General features: G+C 47.3%; 9 protein-coding genes across 9 annotated transcripts; 2 read left to right on the top strand and 7 right to left on the bottom strand.

The window, feature by feature from the left end:
* Positions 1-26: 26 nt before the first annotated feature.
* F9C07_2143640 (uncharacterized protein) lies at positions 27-3,593 on the top strand. The gene has a single exon (XM_041287377.2). The coding sequence runs from the start codon at positions 417-419 to the stop codon at positions 3,201-3,203; it is 2,787 nt and encodes a 928-aa protein (XP_041149951.1). The 5' UTR covers positions 27-416; the 3' UTR covers positions 3,204-3,593.
* On the bottom strand, positions 3,594-5,050 carry F9C07_2280563 (TPR domain protein). Its single transcript, XM_041287372.2, has one exon. It carries the CDS (start codon positions 4,788-4,790, stop codon positions 3,738-3,740), a length of 1,053 nt encoding a protein of 350 aa, XP_041149950.2. The 5' UTR covers positions 4,791-5,050; the 3' UTR covers positions 3,594-3,737.
* Positions 5,051-6,418: 1,368 nt separating this feature from the next.
* F9C07_2229233 (uncharacterized protein) lies at positions 6,419-6,709 on the bottom strand (the record flags this gene model as incomplete). Its single annotated transcript, XM_041295066.1, has 2 exons — positions 6,419-6,460; positions 6,518-6,709. The coding sequence occupies 2 exons, from the start codon at positions 6,707-6,709 to the stop codon at positions 6,419-6,421; spliced, it is 234 nt and encodes a 77-aa protein (XP_041149949.1).
* Positions 6,710-6,841: 132 nt separating this feature from the next.
* Positions 6,842-7,986, bottom strand: F9C07_1837786 (uncharacterized protein). Its single transcript, XM_071508424.1, has one exon. It carries the CDS (start codon positions 7,563-7,565, stop codon positions 6,948-6,950), a length of 618 nt encoding a protein of 205 aa, XP_071366849.1. The 5' UTR covers positions 7,566-7,986; the 3' UTR covers positions 6,842-6,947.
* Positions 7,987-8,407: 421 nt separating this feature from the next.
* Positions 8,408-8,968, bottom strand: F9C07_5331 (putative antigenic cell wall galactomanno protein; the record flags this gene model as incomplete). The annotated part of the gene is made up of 1 exon (XM_041287371.1): positions 8,408-8,968. The coding sequence occupies one exon, from the start codon at positions 8,966-8,968 to the stop codon at positions 8,408-8,410; it is 561 nt and encodes a 186-aa protein (XP_041149948.1).
* A 1,464-nt stretch (positions 8,969-10,432) lies between these two features.
* F9C07_2280560 (uncharacterized protein) lies at positions 10,433-12,415 on the bottom strand. The gene is made up of 5 exons (XM_041295065.2): positions 12,219-12,415; positions 11,849-12,161; positions 11,089-11,789; positions 10,898-11,029; positions 10,433-10,832 (listed from the first exon to the last, which is right to left on the bottom strand). The coding sequence occupies exons 1-5, from the start codon at positions 12,321-12,323 to the stop codon at positions 10,602-10,604; spliced, it is 1,482 nt and encodes a 493-aa protein (XP_041149947.1). The 5' UTR covers positions 12,324-12,415; the 3' UTR covers positions 10,433-10,601.
* An 880-nt stretch (positions 12,416-13,295) lies between these two features.
* On the top strand, positions 13,296-13,673 carry F9C07_2062424 (uncharacterized protein; the record flags this gene model as incomplete). The annotated part of the gene is made up of 1 exon (XM_071508666.1): positions 13,296-13,673. One exon carries the CDS (start codon positions 13,296-13,298, stop codon positions 13,671-13,673), a length of 378 nt encoding a protein of 125 aa, XP_071366848.1.
* Positions 13,674-14,209: 536 nt separating this feature from the next.
* On the bottom strand, positions 14,210-17,495 carry F9C07_2219745 (permease of the major facilitator superfamily; the record flags this gene model as incomplete). Its single annotated transcript, XM_071509712.1, has 8 exons — positions 14,210-14,358; positions 14,421-14,541; positions 14,596-14,753; positions 14,821-15,060; positions 15,108-15,709; positions 15,770-15,864; positions 15,917-16,092; positions 17,363-17,495. 8 exons carry the CDS (start codon positions 17,493-17,495, stop codon positions 14,273-14,275), a joined length of 1,611 nt encoding a protein of 536 aa, XP_071366847.1. The 3' UTR covers positions 14,210-14,272.
* A 991-nt stretch (positions 17,496-18,486) lies between these two features.
* Positions 18,487-19,898, bottom strand: F9C07_2200646 (Alpha/Beta hydrolase protein; the record flags this gene model as incomplete). The annotated part of the gene is made up of 7 exons (XM_071509493.1): positions 18,487-18,634; positions 18,695-18,805; positions 18,881-18,928; positions 19,147-19,252; positions 19,302-19,532; positions 19,619-19,808; positions 19,836-19,898. The coding sequence occupies 7 exons, from the start codon at positions 19,896-19,898 to the stop codon at positions 18,487-18,489; spliced, it is 897 nt and encodes a 298-aa protein (XP_071366846.1).
* Between the last annotated feature and the right edge of the window lie 121 nt (positions 19,899-20,019).

Here is a 20,019-nt window from a genome sequence, read left to right as displayed (position 1 = left end):
GATATACTCCGTACTTCCCCTTTCCAGAACTGCCCGCCGGGCATCCTGAAAGCTGTCGCTAGGGAAATAATGCAATTTCACCACGGAAAGTTAAAGCACATAATGGCCACCAATGATGTCACTTCGTTGAGCGTTGTGTAGACTCTTGTTCGCTCGCTTCCTGGGAGCGGATCTCGCTATCCTTCTGACCCGAAACTAGCCCGAGTCTGTTGGCAATCGTACATGTAATGTCCTAACCTGCTAATGCATGGTCGCAATGGGAAATTATACTAGGTTCTTGGCCTCTGTCTAGCTCCGCATTGAGGTTCTATGCTGGGTATATAAGACGATGAAATTTACCCTGTGTCTCAAATAAACCGACTACGAGTCGAAACCCCTTGTTGTGTTGGTGGGATACTCTCTCCATTGCTTCCACCATGCGACGGCCATCTCTCTGGGTCGCTCTTGGAGCACTAGCCAGTGAGGTCCTCTCACGGCCAATGGATAGCAGGTCATCCGATACTGTCAAGGTGCACTGGGTCGGCGATGCTTCGGAATATCATGCTGGAACAACCTTCGGCCTTCCGTGGCCCCAGGGAAAGTACAGAACCAACGACACGCAATTCTCAATTTCCGGTCCATCGAATGAGCAAATTCCGCTACAGTCTTGGGTAACAGGCTACTGGCGCGATGGCTCAATCAAATGGACTGGGCACGCGATTCCACCGCTTGACACCATTGATAGCGAATATCGCGTCAGCGCCTCGGCTTCGCGCCGACCGGCTTCCAACCATTCCGACACACCATCGGGATTGAAAGTGACCACTAGAGCTGATGAGATCACGGTTAATACGGGTAAATTGACGGCCTCGTTCCCGAAACAAGGAAATGTCATTGTGGGTTCTATCACAACATCGAGTGGGAAGGTTGTTGGCGAAAATGGAAAGCTCGTGCTCCATACCCAGTCTGGAGTGGCGGAGGATGTTTCGGCTAGGGCTAACGCCTCTATCAACTACTTTAATTTCCAAAGCAATATTGAGAACGTCACTGTGAGCAAGGATAATGCCGTTCGGACTTTGGTCACCGTGAATGGAAAACACCAAATATCTGGTGGTGGCGATCACGATGACTGGCTCCCATTCGTTCTACGCTTTTATTTCTATGCCAATTCGGACTCTATCAGAGTCGTGCACAGTATTGTCTTCGACGGAAAGCCAGAGGAAGATTTCATTACTGGCCTTGGCATCCAGTTCGAGGTCCCCCTCGAAGGCGAGGAGCTGTATAACCGGCACATCCGACTACCCGGTGTGGATGGAGGTTATCTCCACGAAGCCGTTCAAGGAATCACTGGCTTGCGTCGTGACCCCGGTGAAGAAGTTCGCTCAGCGCAATATGAAGGCAAAGTTACCCCCAACATCAGTACTTGGGATGAGAGAGTTTCGTCTCGCATGCAGTGGATTCCTGTCTGGAACGATTACAAGTTGAGCCAATTGTCGCCTGACGGATTTACCCTCAAGAAAAGGACCAAGCCTGGCCAGGCATGGATTAACATTCCGGGCGGTACGCGATCTTCCGGACTTGCTTATCTTGGTGGTGCCACGCAAGGTGGACTTGCTATTGGCCTGCGTGATTTCTGGAAGAGGTACCCTTCAGGGTTGGATATCGCCGATGCGGGTGCCAACAAGGGCCAGATCACGCTGTGGTTGTATAGCCCTGAGGCCGCACCGTTGGATCTTAGACCTTTCCACGATGGACTGGGACAAGATACCTACGAAAAACAAACTGACGCGCTCGAAATCACGTATGAGGATTATGAGCCTGGATTCAACACGCCTTATGGCATCGCCAGAACCAGTGAGATCTTCCTGCACGCGTTTGATGCCACTCCCGAGAGCGATAACCTGGCCCTCTTGGGCAAGTATATCAATGAGCCTCCAGTTCTGGTCCCCGAGCCCGAGTACATCAAGGACACTAAGGCAGCTGGTTCCTACTGGGCACTACCAGACACGTCAAATGAGAAGTCTTCGACAATCGAAAACCACTTGGATTTCCTGGCGAAGTTCTACCAAGGCCAGATTGAGGACCGTCGCTGGTATGGCTTCTTGGACTATGGTGATATCATGCATACCTACGATGAAGACAGACATACTTGGCGCTATGACGTTGGTGGTTACGCATGGGACAACTCCGAGCTATCCCCAGATTTGTTCTTCTGGCAGTACTTCCTGCGGACCGGACGCGCAGATGTTTACCGGTTTGCGGAGGCATTGACTCGTCATACTGGTGAGGTAGATGTGTATCACATTGGTGATTGGAAAGGTCTCGGAACTCGACATGGCGTTCAGCATTTCGCTGATAGCGCCAAGCAAGTTCGTATAGCTCAGCCTCTGTATAGGAAATACTTTTATTACTTGTCCGGCGGCGATGAGCGAGTTGGTGAACTCTTGGAAGAAGCGATTGACGCTGACAAGACATACGGTATCTTGGATCCGCAGAGGAAGGTTAGGACGGATGGCTGGACACCGGAGCCAGGCAAACCCGTTGCATTCTCCCTTGGAACGGATTGGGCTGGTCTCGCTGCTGGTTGGCTGATTGAATGGGAGCGTCGTGGGCCTCGCTGGCAAGAAGCCAGGAGCAAGCTGACTGGTACGGCGAAAGGAATCTCCAGTCTCAAGAATGGTTTCGTTACGGGATCGGGATTGTATGCTATCAGCAACGGGACACTGCTCCCACCCCCGACTGATCCCAACAACGAGGGTATTGTATCTATCTCCCACTTGAACGCTGTGTTCGGCATGCCGGAGGTTGTTTCAGAGTTGCTCGAGTATTGGGGTGATGATGCACCAGACGGTCTGGAGAGTGCCTGGCTTGATTACTGTTACTACTATGGCGCAACATCGGCAGAGCAGAAGGCGCGCTATGGTAAGTCGTTCAGCGGGATCAGTCTGATCCAGGGCCACTCGCGCTTGACGGCGTACTATGCGAAGCACAGCAACAACGTGACGGTGGCTGAGCGAGCATGGAAGGAATTTTATAACAATACTGACGGCTTTACTGCCGATGAGCCTTGGGTTTCAGAACGTGTCAATGGAAGCGCTGTCCTCATCCCAGTTGACGAAGCTACATGGATATCCACGAACGCTGTTGCACAGTATGGCTTGGCTGCTATTCAAGACTTGGCCCTGGCTGGAGATGCCCTGACACAGTCTCCTTATGGCGCTTAGTAGACTACGCTGTTGCCACTAACAAACAGAATAAAGAGGAGGCAGAAGATGACTGACAAAGGTGAAAGATTTTGCGCTGTGGAACAAGCTTTTAGTTGTGATTCACAGATTTTCGTTCATTACCTTTCTTATGTGTGGGATTCAGGCGTTCTGGGCCAATTCTGCCTCACGGCGAGGCACCTGCATAGTAGCTACACATTCAATAGTTAGGCTTTAACAGGGTAATACAATTTTGATTGATTGATTGATCGATCGACTACGCTAGTGCCTCAAATAGAAGGACCAATCACTGGTTCATAACATATGCCTAATATGTATTTCTTCGTAGCCGACGCGATATATAGATTACATACTTCTCTAATTTGTTATAACCGCACGGAAGTAGATGAGTAAACAATTTCCTAAGATAGTTACGAAGTCCATGATTCCGGAATATTAAATTGACACTAGAAGAGTCCTGGTCCTCGCACTCTAAGGGGTAAAGACATATTTAGAGATCTATCCCGACCGTAATAAGAGAAGATAATACAAAACTCAGGCGCCGAATATGTTAGCCTGAGTTAAACCAAGCTTCTCCATAACATAGTTATAGTTGCCCTCCGACGCTCGGGTCTTCGGATGATCTGGACCCAGCGTCTTTCGATTTATATCATAAGCTGCTTTCAATAAGGGGTAAGCATCGTCTAGTCTGTCCGCCTTAACATACGCCACCGCGAGATTGTTCATGGTGCCCACCGTCTCCGGACTTTCTTCACCCAGGTTCCGGCGCGATAGATCCAGAGCCCGCTCCAGTAAGGTTAATGCTTTCTGTTGTCCATCGGCCGTCCCAAATGCCTGGTACGTTGACGCTAGGTTTATCGAACACCGAAGGGTAGTTTCACTCGCTTCGCCCAGACTGTTTGTCGCAAGCTCAAGCGCTTCCTCCTGGTACCTCGCAGCTTTCTCCACCTGACCTAACTCGCGACAGTCAACACCAAGCAGATCCATAGCCATGATTGTTTCAAAATGGTCTCGACCAAGTGTCTTTACCCGGAGCTCGAGCGTCTTCTCATGCAACCTGGCAGCATCACCAAACCGACCCTGCTGGTGATAGCTATTCGCCAAATTATTCATACTCGTCTGAGTCGCTCGGGAATCCTCCCCCTCCACTTTCATAAATATGTCCAAAGCTTGCTCCTCGAGATGAAACGCCTCATCGAACCTAGCAAGACCTTTCAAATCCAGCGCAATATTATTCAATGCCTTAGCAGTCTCGGTGTGATCCGGTCCAGAGACTCTCAGGCGGGTAGCATGCACTTCACGGTCTATCTGCTCGGCTTCCTGGTACTCGCCGTGCTTGCGGAGATTGTAGGCCAATATTGCTTTTGTTTCTAGCGTATCCTCGTGGTCGGGTCCTTGCTGCTGCTCTGAGAGCTGTACGGCCTGGTCCAGCTTTCCGCGCGCCTCGACCCATCTGTTCTCCTCTAGTAGAGCGTCACTTTCCGCTATTAGGCTTTGTAACGTTGGCCTGACGTCTTCCATTTCTTTTGGCGGAGATGTAGGGCTTGGTGAGCTACTCGATTTTGATCTGCTGCAACAACAGCCCATCGTCGGACTTGAAGATCAAGGCTGGAGGTGATGATGGTCTGGATAGAGACCAGTGAGCGCTACCCTCGGAGACAAGGATGAAATGTAAGTGAGTTATACGAAGAGAAACTATTGGATTTCTTTCTAGCTCTCCCGATGGTATGTTGATATCTCTTCAGGCAGCATAGAGGCCCTCTCCGACAAAGCTAATATATGCTGTGAATGTGAATGCAACAGAGACAGAAAAGAAATAAAGAAGGACGAACGGATCAAGCCCCAAGGAGCTTCTCTTTAAATAGTAAGAAAAAAGAACAACCTAAGACTTTCATCAATGATCAGCTCGTACAGAATGTGCTTGGCAAGGATGCGCCACCAATAAAATCAGTCGATCTAAATCTCCCATTACAGGGGTTCCGCGGAATTATGAGATTAGTTACGTGGAATACGAGAACTAGGACTCGTTCTGTGGACCCATCATACGAAAATGGTTAAAATGGTGAGATAAAGTTGAAGATCTTCTTTCATTCTGCTTTTGGCTGTTCCTTGGAAGCATAGCAAGGTTCTTTTAGTAAAAATAATCAATTGACTACCGTATTCGGTAGTTCAAACGCTCCATTCAGCGATTTAGTTAGCTGTATCTTCAAACTTTTAAACTATTGCGTGGGCGTTTGCTGAGATTCCCGGCCGAACCATTCCATTGCTTAATGGAATCAATAATTAGGTTCACATTTCGAATGATCTAGACTCTAGTTAACTCTAACTTAAATCCTGCGTAGCTGATTTGTTACACTTCTGCTTTACTATCACTTAACTTCCGATCAGGTAAAGCTTCTGCTGGATGAAAGTAAAGATATTCGGGGAACCTATTCCAGAATCGCTGGCGGCAAGGACGCTGCAGAAGGTAACTACTTGATACAGAATGAAATTGGGGGACAACGCTATAGTTATTTAGTGTATATAATGCTATTAGAACGTTCCACAACCTTGGATATCATGAATTACCTTTGTTTGTCGACGTTCGTAAGGTTATACCAATTGTTTATAACCGGGAACCCTAAACGTAACAAAACCAATTCAATGACGCATTAAAGCTGTGATAGACTATAAGCATATATAAGAACAAAGAGAAGAGAGCAAGAATGTTCTACTAAGTTGTACAATGCTATGCAAAGCTACAGATGCAATAAACTAAACATCGCTTGGGTTAATCATAGGAAGACTGATATGTACATTCCGACTAGTGAGAGGACTACTTTACTATACAGTAAAATGCACTCAGTGTATGAAACAATCAAGCTATTCTTCCCTTATCTTCCAATTGACGCATTCCACGGGGAGAAACTCTGCACAACATTTTTTACTTCTCGGGGTTATGAGGCAATATACGGACTCTTAGATTCACAGGGTGGTTGGCCCAAGGTTGATTGTACAATGAACGGACAGCTTCGGGGAATCTACTTGAGCTAACCTCAGCTAAGCCCTTTGAGTACAGACCAGGTTATAATATATCTCCGAAAGATTCAGGATTTTTCTAAGGAGCGACTGTAGTAAGTAACATCGTTCCATCCATCAAATCAACCCAGTCATGACAACCCCATCTCGATCTACCCAATCCACGTCTTCACATGTCATTCTTGCTCTCCATCGAGTCAGACCTTAGCACAGCTGTCTCCGTTCTTTCCACAGATGACCTATACCCTCGTCAGTAATGATTAACCCATGTCCTCTATACCACACTAGACACTTACATCGTAGCCCTCGTTAATGCATTGGTACTTGGTACAGTCTCCCCACATGCAATCGAGCGGGCAATCGGCTTCACCCAACGCAACATAGTTACTGCACATGGGGCTACCGCAAATACGCGCCTCCAGGCGTTCCGGGAGTGCGCTGGCCGTGGCGGTCACGGCGGCAAGGAGGACGGCGTAGATGAACTTCATCTTGAAGGAAGAATTGGTGGTTTGTAAGTTTGTGTAAAGAAAATTGACTAATTGTGTGATTGGCTGATTGGAACTGTGCTTTGTTGATGTTGCTATAGATGAGATGAATGTCGTGCTCAGGGGAGAAAGTCTCCCTTATATAGATTTCTGGAGACGCAGATGTCTCTTAACCGATGCGTAAGTCTAGCATGGCTTGCGCAGATTTACAGAGAGCATGACTATCAACTGTCGTATAAGGTCATCGACTATCGTGTTCGACCAGATGGTGCGCCTGATAGACAGTATAGCCCCAACCTGTTGTAGAGTGCCCAGCTCGTAGTATGACGATCATATCCGATGAAAGGTGATATGCAGCGCTGTGTGAGCAACCTAATGAATCCGATAGGCATACGCAGTATAGTCCGCACGCTGTGCTGTCTTGGCAAGTACCATGATAGTCGGGATGAGATAGTACGTAACAAGAGGACAGACCGATTGAGTTGCTTCTCAGTATGCACACACAGTCGTGAGTATTCAGCAATAACCAGCACAATCTCCAGTTCAGACACAGGCACGGCTCCTGGCTCATGTCCGCGTTTCTGTCTCCAATGGAATATCTCCAGTTAGTTCGGAAGGAATAAACTCCATACGCGTGTCGCGGCTCTGAGCCATGGTGATCACTTTGTATGGACAGCGCTTGGCAATCAGGCGCCCGATCAAAGCCAGGGACGAGAGCTCGCACGTTACTGACAAGATTCAAAGACTCCACTCCGCCATTTCGCATCCGGCAAGCTGGTTGCACATCAACTTGCTTTGAGCTATGGTTGGTCCGGTCGGGAGAAGTCAACGACCAATTATTGCCTTTAGAATCTTCCATGCACCTGCATAGCTATGATAGAAAACCGTCGAGGAAGGCTCTACAACATCACTCGCTCGACTATTATCTCAGTCTGCAGAGACAATTGTACCAGTCGGTTATGCGAAGAGAAGCGTGTCAGCTTCTCTCTTCCTAGAATGGTAATGATGCTCGGAAGCAGTTGCCAACCAAGGGCTTGGCATGAGGCTGTGAGGAGAAGATGCCAATCATCCTACAAGGAATATTCTCTCCAGGTATGAGTGACGTAGGAAGCCGGAAGTTGCTCAATGCTGTGTATATGCGACAGTAACTGATCTCTATACAGTGGCAGTGGGATAGGCGGTGCCCTCGTCGCAACATGAAACCATTTTTGATGCCTGAACTCTCCGAACCTTCTACCACTGGCCAATAATTCCACAGCAGGCTGTTGGATATAACGAAACGAGAAGGCTCATAGTGTCAGTGTGTAAGGCAGTAAGGTAGTAGGGGAGTATTGGTAGGCATCAGTGTGGTCCATTGTTTTCAAGGAAAGGTCCAGTTGGTATTCGGGGGTAAGGTGCCGGGCGCCTTTGCCACGAGAGCCATTGACTTACTCCATGATCCGAACTATTGAACGGTGAAGACCATCTTCCTTAAATTTCGTCCTTGATTAATTTGCCCTAACAAAATACGTTATTGAGTCGACCAGACAGGAATGGTTTACCAAGTGAACTTTGCTAGAACCCAAACTGGAATCTTTATTGTCATGTTGTATCAATGAGTGCTTGCACCGACCCTAGTTCCACGATCAACTAATCTCCAAAATTACAGGTGCTATCAGAATATGCCAGAAGGAGGCCACCTCTGCAAAGCTCCCCTAACACCTAATTATAAGCAGCAAGTGCCTTCTCAAAAGCAGCGGCAATCTGGTCGTTCAGCAATGGCGCAACCGAGGCATACGGCTCCGCCAGTTTAGCAACAACAGCCTGCCCCAAGTCCGCCGACAAGTCCTTCTCCTGTTGCAAGTTCCACTTCACCAAGAATGAGACGGACCCGATGCCGAGGAGCCCTGTGTCGAACTGAGGTTTCTTGGAGACAATGTTATTGAGAGTTGAAGAGATCTTGGGTTGCAGATCAATAAAAGCAGCGGCAACCTTATTAGACTCATCGCCGGTGAAGTTTTGGGAATCTTCAGTGGTCGAGATGGCATCTTTCAGGGCGTGGCTGAGTTGGATGGACTGGAACTCAATCTTCAGGGCTGTTCCGGTTCCGAGCACTCCGCCTTGGTAACCCGTGACTGTGGTATTTAGGGTCGTCATTTTGTCAGCGATGTCTGCCACAGCATCTACTACGCCTGCGGCATCGCGTTTGAAGAGTTCGGTGGGTGCTGATGTTGCCGTTGTCAGGAGCCCGGCGGCCAAGACCAGGAGACGGTGGAAGTGCATGTTGACCAATGGGAGGATCGGCTTAGGTCAAAGTAAGGAGAGTGAGACCAATGTGAAAGAGGAGACTAGGAGAAGATACGCCAAGGTATGGTTCAGCACAAGCTTTGGATCCTGATTAACTGTGGAAGACACAATGCCGCCGTGGAGAATTCCCACATTATATGCTCGAACACTTCAAAGCCCCGGGTTTCTGCTAGTCTTTAGCCTAGAAAGCCCATCTCCCTGTTTAATCTTAATCTCTCAACCAGGCTTGCTGGCTAGATCCTGGGGTTTTCCCAATGGGGTAATTGATGGTATTCCAATTAATTGTACCCCGCAAAATACATGATTAGCGCGGAATCGCGGCCAGGGTTCACCACGAATCAACTGAGTCCGTGTCGTATAAAGCACATGTCACTACCGGCATCCCGAGGCATTCAGAGATCAACTTGGGTAATTCCTCAAAAAGTCCACATGTGTTGGGCTGCACCACTGATGTAATTCTAAGACATGCAGGAATCCCCAGCCAACCTGAGATTGAGTTCCAAACTCAATTCTAGGACTAACAGTGCAGGGTCACAGATACGGGCCACGATTTCATCCCCCCGAACTATTGCGTAGCACTAGCCATACCCTGGTCGGACGCCGTCGGAAATGAAGGACTTGAATCCTGGTCCTTCTGCTTGAATTGCATTTGACGGTCCCCAAGTAATGACGAAGTCCTTCGCTCTTCGAGGAGTCACCTACACCGAAGAATCCCGTCAGACGAGAATGATCAGTACAAGTTTCACTAATATATACAGTCCTGCTCGGATTGTATTGCCCTTGCATTAGTCTCATGGACTGTTCAAGGTGCCGAGGCCATGTCAGCTGCTTTGATCAGTTCTGCAGCGGTCAACATGGCGCTTCTGAACGCAGCGAAATGCCATCCCCTGAAGGCATGATTCAGGAAGCCCGAAGGCCCCCTTATCGCCTTCCAACCACTAATAACGCTGCCCTATTTCCATTTCAGGTTTTGCTAACCTTGGTATTCGATGTCAAATCGCTGAGATATTTCGTCACACACCATTGACTTTGATCTGGGTATTGGATCGACTATACAACCCTGGCATTTCTTTGCGCCAATCGACTAGTGTAGAACTTCCCCTCTCCCACTAAGTAGCCATAGCATGAGATGTGATTAACTTATACCTACTTGACAAACAAGATCACTGATAAAGGTGTGGAAGAGGTAAAAAAGAAAGAAAAGGAAAGAAAAGAAAAGAAAGAAAAAAGAACCAACCACGGAAAAGGCGTATTAGAGATGTGACGGCACAGTGCACAAGAACCGGTGTATAATCTCTAAGCTGTACGGGTGATCATAATGGGGAATTAGGCCCGACTGGAGGACCATCACCTATAGTAAAAGCGACTTGCCATTGAATTAAGTTCACAAAGAAAGTACCTTCCATTTATAGAGCTTCACAGTCCGGACACTCGAATAACATTTGGCATCACTGGAGGGTTTGTTATGAGCTTAAGGTGTCCCATAGTAGTAATACGAATATGCCTAGTCAAGCTTCCCTGTTTCCATGTCTTGTTCCTGGTTGCCTAATTGTTCAAAATGATTATATACAAAACTCACGTTACTAGTTATGTTATCTGCTGATGTTATTCACCTTTTCCGCCACCACGACTTGTAGGGCCTGTCTGCTCTGTGCACCGCCTCCGTTATATGTACATCGTACCTGTGCTTCTCAAAATTCCACCAGAGCGCCCAGCCTCCGAGAGTGACTGCTGTGAGCGGAACTGCTGTTGCCCAATAGATCCAGAATTGAGATGACACTGCTGAGCTGTCATCAGAAGGCGCGCTTTTCCAGTCAAACATGTCCATAGAGAACAAAGTCTATATATGTTGCAACGCATATTATTAGTCGAATCTTTGCTATACCACAGGAGCTGAATAAATACCGCGATAAAAGTCCCCGGGAGAAATATAGTCGTGATAAATGCTAAGATCTTCATAGAGGTACTATCCCTCCCAGTGGATGCAGCGAGACGTGCGTTGAGTCGATTATCCGACTGGGCCACGAAGCTATACAACTAGTCAAGAGTCAATACCAAATGTTACGTTGAATATGAAGAAAGGCACTTCATCATACCACATCGAGCTGAAGCTCCATCCGAGCCTGAAGACACAGCACATGGTCCTCGATGGATTTGGCTAGGCATACATTGTGCTCAATTAGTTCTCGTATTTGGTTATCGTGCAAATTTTGGCCGCGCCATTCTCCAGAAGATTCATTCACGATGTTTAATAGAAACCGAGACGCCTCGTGGTTCCATTTTGGAGAGAGTTTGGTGAATAGAATACTGGTTAGCTTCGAGTTAATGGAGACCGTAAGAAAGTGCGTCTGAGATCTATTGACTGGTATTCCCAGGTTTAAAACATCTGCATCCTTGGAGTGAAGCCTTCTATTCGTTGACCCCCGGAAACGTGGCACCTGGTTCCTCCGGCCCACCGTGGTGACGCCAAGATGCTCTTCGATCACCATGACCTGTTGGGTTAGAGACCCTGTGCAATATTGTTGTAATCGCTTCAAGTGATCGGTGACAAGGATACATGGTAGGGTGAGGGGATTGTTCCACATTTCAGGAGACTGAGCAAGACCGGCCCGGATGGTTCTGCCGGGAGCTTGGGATCTGAATGATAATTCGGAGCGATGGTCTTCCATTGATGGAAATAAATCGATAATGTCTTCGCCCGCGAGGAGCGCTGTGGTCCATTGTGATGCAGGATCATGCGTGAGAGAAAGCATGTAATTAGCGATCTCATACTTCTGAGGGGCTTTGAGGATAATGGCTTTTGTTATATTAGTCATTTGTATTATATGATGTACAGGAGAGGAGTGCTGGGCGTACATCTTCTATGTCCTTGCTGTCCAGCATACCAGGAGTAACGCGAGAACATCCCGCCATTTACCTCAAGCGCTGAAAGGGTGGCTGGATGAAGGGCAAGCCCTGCTTCAACTAATTTGTAGTCCTCGCGGGACATCCCAAGCGAGACACGCTCGAATAAAGTGTAATTGCATATCAATAATCTAATCCCTCCATTCGGCTGTTCAGACAGGGGGTAGCTGGGGGTTGAGAGCTTCCCTGTTTGTTGCAGCCATTCTTTAAGTTGTGAGCTTTCCAGGCATCCATGGCGAAAGTTCCAGGATGTTACCTCATTTACCTAGCGAGTTCAGTCAGTCATACACTCCACAACATAGAGAGTCTGAGCTTAGCTAACATTAGGGAAACTCCAAGCCTCAATGAACTGAAAACCTGTGGGGTTCCACTCGATATTTTTCTCAATCTCATGTTTGTGGAAATTGAAAATACCCATGAACGACATCTATATGCTGGCAGGTCACGGCGGAAAAATGCAGGGACAGATCCAATGAAACTGTCTCAAAACCAATGTTATAGCACTGGCTCAGATAAATCGGTGGCTGGGTTCAAAGAAGTTAGCTTCGCTGCTAACCGAAATCGTACTAGTTGGGACAATAGTGACTCTCATTGATTGGTTCTGTTCCTGGACTTTAGATCACAGGTAGATGCTTTGTTCCAAGTTGCCAATTCATAGTTACCTATGAGGGCAAGGTTAATGAATGGTGAATGGAAGAGTGTTAGCCTTGGGGTCTATCACAGAATTAATGTCTTCATAATCGCATGGCTCCAACCTAGTAGGGATGAAAAGCCCTCGAATCTTTATTGGATTCGAGTACACCTCAGCGTGTGGGCATTCGTGACTCAATTACCCTCACTCACCTCTGCAAAGCCAACTCTTCTCATTCTAGCCTACTATGTTTTCTAAGATTTCACTAGGCCCAGGCGAGCCACGTGGCACGGATGTTGGTGCGTAGCCATACATTCCTGTGTGTGGCAAGTGTTGGGTATCGGATGTCAGGTATCAGGTCCCGGTCCATGGTCTAGATAGTGCCACTCTCCTCACACATTTCTACCGGATCAATGTCCAGATTTATTGCTTTTAGTCGAACTTACAGGAATTGCATCCTCCCAGTCACATGCTTGGGGCCCCTTTCAGCTTTTCTGGGTCGACGAAGGTTCCTAAAGCATTGCCGGATGTACTAAGGTTTGTCGTGTCCAAAGACCATCCGTACAGACTGCACTCCAGACGGAACCCTGTTTTTCTACTCCCCCGGAAGGTTTCTTTACAATGAAGAATCTCGACTCCGTGAACGATTTGTCAAGTTTGATATCGTCTCCCTGAAGAAAGCTGTTGCCGATCACGTCGGCCATGGGGATGTTCAAAAAACTTGAAAAGATAAGTGAAGGAGGTTTTAACCGGGTGTTTTTAGCCACAATGCATGATAGCCTCCGGGCCATTGTGAAAGTTTCCTATTGGATATCAGTCGTGAAGATATACGCTACCGCTATTGAAGTTGTAACTCTATTCTTTCTACGTGTAAAGAGTATACCTGTGCCTGAGGTATACGGCTGGTTTTCCACGATTAACAATCCGGCTGGTGTCGAGTATATTGTTATGGAATATGCCCTTGGAATTGGGTCTGATTCACACTGGTGTACCACTACGAAAAATCAAAAGCATGCCTTGGTGACGGGCATCGTTGGTATGGAAAAGAAGCTTTCAACCTCCCCTTTGCTTCTATCGGCAGCATTTATTTCAAGAAAGACATTCCCTCTGAGTTCCAAGGGCAACTGTATGTTACAGGGACTCTAGACTGAGGGGATTCTGAAACCTATTGCACAGGGTCTAAGGCTGAGCAGAATAGTGTGACGCATATTGGTTGGATACACTACCCTTGTTCATGATGTTGCAAGGATTCGATAAATCTCATTCGGCAGACTCTGGATTAATGGACTCCGCGTCCAAGTGTACAAAATGGAGTAAACATCCCCAACTTCCAGACTTAATCGACGTCACCTTGTTCTGCTGGCAGTCGTGCGGTTTTGCACCAGGTTCACCTGCCAGTCCGAAGCCACTGACCCTGGGAAACCCATGATTACACTGTTGTGAACTGAGGCCATTGACCTTCTGATCCTCGGGACTGGATCTGACGTACCAAATTAATTTTGCGATCACAGACCCTCCAGGTTCACTTGCTTCTGCTGTATAAATCATGGGTCTCCTACATATACAAGAGAGCCATACAGGTGAAATAACAGACGACAGAATTCCGCCCTAGAGGATCTTCGCCTGTCTGAATATAACCTATAATCTTGAGTAATCAGAGGTAGAAAACAGGGGCCAGCAATATATTGGCCACAAGTCGCATTCATGGCCTCCTTTCTCGCTCTCTGCAGGGCCTTTGTATCTAACTATAAAGGGTACCTAAATGAGCGCTGTTGAAAATCCGTCAGATCCGCAAATTCCTCATTCACACCATGTTCGTGAATGACACCATCTTTCTAAGTGTTAGTATGAAGTAGATGTGAAAATAATCATAGAGAAAAGGAGGGTACCAACTTTGAAAATCAAGAGCGTCTTGATTGTCCAGTTGACGATTCCAGTGCCAATGAAGGACCCCAACTGAAGCCAACAGGATAGCCGTGAATATCAAGAAGGCTAGCATAGTGAACTTAGCCGTCTGTACCCAAGTCAGTATAATCATCCACAATCCATGCATGAATTGAAGACGTACATAATAATGGGGTGCTTCATGTTCCTGAAATGTTTGCGGGCCGCAAATGTTGCCAACAGCATACCCAAGCTGGAAGGACGCACCAAAAGCAACTTTTTTTGTGCTACCACCGACACCAGAGGTGATAAACGCGAGGACAACTAATATGGAGTTTGGATCTAGGGTACAATAGGTCGGTAAGATATTCTAATGAGCTTGCTGGCGAATGTATCTGTAAGGACGTACATTGCATTGTGAGGATATACCCTCCATATCGAGCTGTATAGTAGCTTTCTGGTATAGCTAACATCATTATGATGCCAATGCAACCTAGCAGTATTGTAAAGATACCGCCGACAGTTCGGTTGGTGTACTTTATCACTACAAGTGTCACCATCGTACCGATGGCTGCACATGCGCCTGGAACCATACTGAGGAGCGTGGTGGTGTTAGTGTCAAACCCAAATCCAGATATAATAGATGGCCCTGTAATAAAGTTAGTCATGAATTGTTTCAACCGGCTGAGAGCCTACCAAATGCTGTTAATCCACCATTAGGTAGTCCCGTCGCAACCATTAAGAGGAAGACTATATACAGACGAGGGTCACACAATGCTTCCTTTAGCTGGGACCAGTTAAAATTCCACATTTCGACGCCCGTCTTGTTATCCCGGACTCGCTCAAGGGCAATTATTCTTTCCTCGTCGGAGAGCCAGCTGGCATCAATTGGTGACGCGGCAAGGAAGAAGAAGAGTATCACACCCGTGGTAAATGTAAGAGCCCCATAGAATATGAACAGCCCTTGCCATTTGAATTGGCTTGCCTGGTTGATAGCCCAGGAAAAGAAGCCCCCAAATACCTGAGCCCAGCCAGAAGTTGAATACCAGAGTGCAACTCGGGTAACTTGCTCGCTGCGAGTGTACCAGGAGCTAGTGACATAGATAATAGCAGGTGTTGTGCATACTTCGATCGATCCTAAGAGAAATCGAACGGCCGCCAGCCCCCCAAAGTTATGGCAGACAGCGTGCAAAGCGACAACCGTTCCCCAAAGCATACTCATAATGCCCAGGTATTTGGCTAGTGGGACACGCTGCATTAGGAATGCCGCTGGGATCTCCCCAAATAAATATCCGAAGCTGTGTTACTTGGGTCATTATACTTGATGGGAGGAATATTCAAGTCAGTCCGTCACTCACTAGACGATTGAACCTAGCCAGTCATACTGGCTCCCACTGAGATTTGTATCCCTCCTAATTCCCATTATAGCCGCAAATGACAAGCTATTTTTGTCCTGCAGAAATCCAATTAGATAAGTCGTGACATGGACTTGGACCAGTACGAACGAGTAATTGAAGGGTATAAAGACCGAGCACTAGGGGCATGGTCCGCATATCGATCTTGCGAAGTAACCTTTGAGCTCGGGGAGACTCAAGGTCCACTTCGACCCTCTGCTCCGCGAGAAGGTTAAGGGCATTTGACGTCCGAGTTCCATTCACATTAACACCAGCGTGAGCCACATCTGCAAAGCCAATTGGGCGGTTGTAGCCCTAAAGTTGTCAGCAACCACAATATTCACTGTTTTCGAGTTGTTGGGAGCACACTCACAACACCAACTTCGATATCCGCGCTGTCCTCCAGGTTTTTCTTACAACTTTCCATAATCAAGTTGAGCCCAAGGTCAGTATCCTTCCATTCCCGGCATGTGTGCCTCTGCACACCTAATGTCATATATGTAAATACGACCTGAGGTGGTAGGGTGACCAAGACGTTGTATAAGCTAAGTGATAACGGCTATCGCGATAACATATTGATAAGAGCACCGGAACACACCCAGTGGGATAACACGGCTAGATACGTTGCGGGATTTGCGTCGGATATAGGTCATCACGGCTATGTACCCTAGTGTCTACCTTGAACATAGCCACTTGCGGAAATGGGGGCTTATAATACATATGGCGCAGGTTACAGCGGTTCCAGTATGCTGCAGAAAAGCACTATGCAAGCTTTTCGAAATTATAGCTATCCAGACTGAAGCAAGATAACTACATTCTGTTCATAAAGTACTCTCACCATGGCCGAACGGGCAATCCCTGTTATTTCGCTCAAAGGTGCGTGGTAAAGTTCTCCTAGGAGTCTTTACGCTAACACTGGGGGTGGTGTATGGATAGATTTTGAGAAAAGGAAAGAAGAGATCACCCAGCAGCTGGTTGATGTTGCAGAAACCTCTGGGTTCTTAACATTGATAGACCACGGGATCACGGTTGAGGAGATTGAGCGGCAATTTGCCATTTCCAAGTCTTTCTTCGATTTGCCCTCCTCGGTTAAGGGAAAGACTCCTCATAGTAATGTGACAAACAATGGGTGGGAGTACAAGGTGAGCGTCATCTCATGCCATACTATCCGAACCTTAAATATATCAACAGCATGAAGGCGCAGCTGCGTCCTAGCACCGGTCTGTACGATCAGAAGGAATCTCTTTGGCTTCAACACAGGTCTCAGTGGCCTAGTGATGAGGATGTCCCCGGGTTTCGAAACACTACTGCCCATTTCATGGCAAAATGTGCAGCCATTTCGAACCAACTATGTAGGTTTTGTGTAATAACGCGAGACGTGAGCAAGAATTGATTAACCTAGCTAGTCACCTGCTTTGCGGTCGCACTGGGATTTCCATCCGACTACTTTTGTGTAGCAAACGATGTGACCAAGCCGGACTGTCTCACTCAGCTCCGCCTGATCCATTATCCCCCGTCAGAGGATGCTGCAGGTACCTGGCGGGCTGGAAGCCATACAGACATTGGATGTCTTACGCTTTTGTTCCAGCGTGATGGAGAAGACGGGCTGGAGATCTGTCCAGGCCGTGAGTCGCACACAAGCTTCGCGGTGGGCGATGTCTTCACTCCTCTCCCCGCGAAGACCGGTCATATTGTTGTTAACATTGGCGACATGCTGAGTAAGTTGAAACGAATCCATCCTACTATTGCTTGAATATGTGGTCTGAGGCTTTTCTTTTGCGTGGACAGTGGCATGGTCTGACGACCGCCTAAAATCCACCTTCCACCGAGTGCGAGCGAAGGATGAAGGCAGATCTCCATCGCGTTACTCGATCGCTTATTTCAACCAAGGGAGGCGTGACTTTCTTCTACAAGGACCACAAAAGAAATAGTGAGTGTGGTTCTGCATGTGTGCAAGTGTACGTTGCTAATTCAGGACATTCTAAAGCCCTCCGAAGACTGTAGGGGAGTGGTTCAAGGAGTCGGTGGAGCGAAATTTTGCAAACAAGCAAACTGTGGTTGCTAAATGATGCCCAAGTGCGTCTACTAATCTCCTGGACCATGCATTCTAAATGGTAGACAAGACATTTTGGTTAACAAGGTGCCGACAAGCTCTCAGTAGATGTTAGTGAGACCTCAAATCATTCTTCGAAATGGATGGAATACACGACTCGACTATTATACTCCATAGGTGCTAAGATCATCGTGTATTTCTACCACAAATGACCGTGAATATCTTTGGACCCTGCTTGCTCTGGCGTGCCATTGGTTTTTTTTTTTTTTTTGTGGTACTTTAATAGTGGCCATGTTATACTAATTCAGATCAACACCAGACGGTTTAAGGTTCCATAATGCCGACCGTCCTAACTTGGGCCTGTTTACATATATATGGTCGTGGTTAATCACAATAGAAATTTCCTGAATTTTAGTATTTTGAGACTACTAACAGTCCTCCTAGTCTGACAACCTTTCTAGTCTAATAATAACGGTACTATATTCGAGAAGTCTTACTGGTTTCATCTCCTATTGATCCTAGACACTTCAATGATTCCCGTGGCCCTTGATCCCATGGAAAGTATTCAAAGATGGGTAGGATGCGGGCCTTTACTCTGTCCCGTCTCCTTGCGCTCTGTCAAGACCTCTCAGTAGTGTTCCACATTTTGCGCTAGGCTTGAAATCACAAAAAACGTACGCTGTATTCTTTGGTCGATTTTTGCTACACACGACTGCATGAATTCCAGTAGTCTGTCCCCCTGTGCAGAATCCGCTGTTCCAATAGAAAAAACATTACTTTGAAACCCGTTAGAATTGTATCGTGAAAGTTCAGAGCTCAAAATGACTGAGACAAACCCGATATGGTTGTGTTTCTCCTGCACATGGAACGTCGGTAGTGTACCTTGAGGAATGCTCCGTTCACGATAGGCGTTGAAGAAGGTCGCAGTGGCATCGGCTGTTTCCTTTCTAAAATCCCATTTTTGCATGGTTAAATTTGCTTCCAGTGTAGGATTCTCTCTATTCCTCGTGTAACTGACTTACATTTCCCATTTGACACTTCCGCTGTAGACCGGCAAGCACTCAGGATCTCTACTCATAACGTTAACGCAAGTAATTGGGCATTGCAGAATCTACAGGCAAGCATAGGATGACCTTACAGCAACGGGGACCCTTTTGATAGCGATTGGAATAGTCCCAATGGGGACAAAGGCTGCAGTATACTTTAGACAATGGACGGGCTTGGGGGAAGTGCTTTTGACTTACCCCCCAAACTTCTTCCGCGTCCGATCCAAATAATGGCGAATGACTTTTGTCGGACAGGTTTCTTTCTATCAAACCAGAAAGGTACGCTGAGGTAGATAACTCCCGCCACAGGGGGGAATATTAGAGCCTTCGGCGTTCGCTTTGGGTCGCCTTTTTATGTTTTAATAAGCAAGCCCAGTTTTAGTGTAGGATCACTTACCTGCGGCATATAGGCTCACGGTTATATGAGCTCTACCGGAGGACTGACCGAGAAGTATGATCTTATCCGGTGATCCTTGTCCATACTTTGGTACTGCAATATTATGAAAAGTCCAGTCCCGAGCCAACTGTATATCATCAGCCCCTCCAGGGTAGACGACATTAGGGACTAGTCGATAATTTGCGAGCACAGCGACGAATCCACGCCGAGCGAAGGACAACCCCACGTTCGCTCAGCACGTGCGTGGTATAATCAGCCAAATATGCTAGTATGGTCGTTGCAGAAAGAACCTTCTCACTCCACCCTTTTGTCTCCACCCCCGTGTACGAAGAGTACCACTGGCTTTCCCTTGGTTTTGCCGTCGCGAGGAAAGAACACGTCCAGTCGGTTACGCTCAGCCGGCCCGTACTGTTCGTCCTTCACTGCGCCGATACTGTCAAGTGATTTCGGATACAGTGGCCCGTATAGGCCTCTCCAGTACGGTATGTCATCAGTTTCTGAGGGGTTCTCACTTGTTTGCCGATAAAATCTTACCTCTTCATCTCCGAGGTCAAACTTTGTGGTCTCCTGTGCTATCTTTGCAAAAATGGTTTCCATGGTCCTTGTTCCCGAACTGTGGATTGGAACTCTACGGGAACCAGAATGCTAATTTGAAGGATTAAATCCTATAAGATGGTGGAGATAAAGACAATATCCGAAGGATCTGCCCATACCCGTA

This window comes from Aspergillus flavus, chromosome 7, assembly GCF_009017415.1.
Source record: "Aspergillus flavus chromosome 7, complete sequence".
In the NCBI taxonomy this organism is placed as follows: Eukaryota; Fungi; Ascomycota; class Eurotiomycetes; order Eurotiales; family Aspergillaceae; genus Aspergillus; species Aspergillus flavus.
Note: the sequence above shows the minus strand (reverse complement) of the source record. Positions and strands in the feature narration are given on the sequence as shown.

Coding starts and splice junctions, on each gene's coding strand:
- F9C07_2143640 (XM_041287377.2), top strand. CDS start 417: ATGCGACGGCCATCTCTCTGGGTCGCTCTTGGAGCACTAGCCAGTGAG.
- F9C07_2280563 (XM_041287372.2), bottom strand. CDS start 4,790: ATGGGCTGTTGTTGCAGCAGATCAAAATCGAGTAGCTCACCAAGCCCT.
- F9C07_1837786 (XM_071508424.1), bottom strand. CDS start 7,565: ATGGAAGATTCTAAAGGCAATAATTGGTCGTTGACTTCTCCCGACCGG.
- F9C07_2280560 (XM_041295065.2), bottom strand. CDS start 12,323: ATGTCGTTCATGGGTATTTTCAATTTCCACAAACATGAGATTGAGAAA. Junction 12,162..12,218: donor AGGCTTGGAGTTTCCCTAAT/GTTAGCTAAGCT, acceptor TGAACTCGCTAG/GTAAATGAGGTAACATCCTG. Junction 11,030..11,088: donor TGGAGCTTCAGCTCGATGTG/GTATGATGAAGT, acceptor ACTCTTGACTAG/TTGTATAGCTTCGTGGCCCA.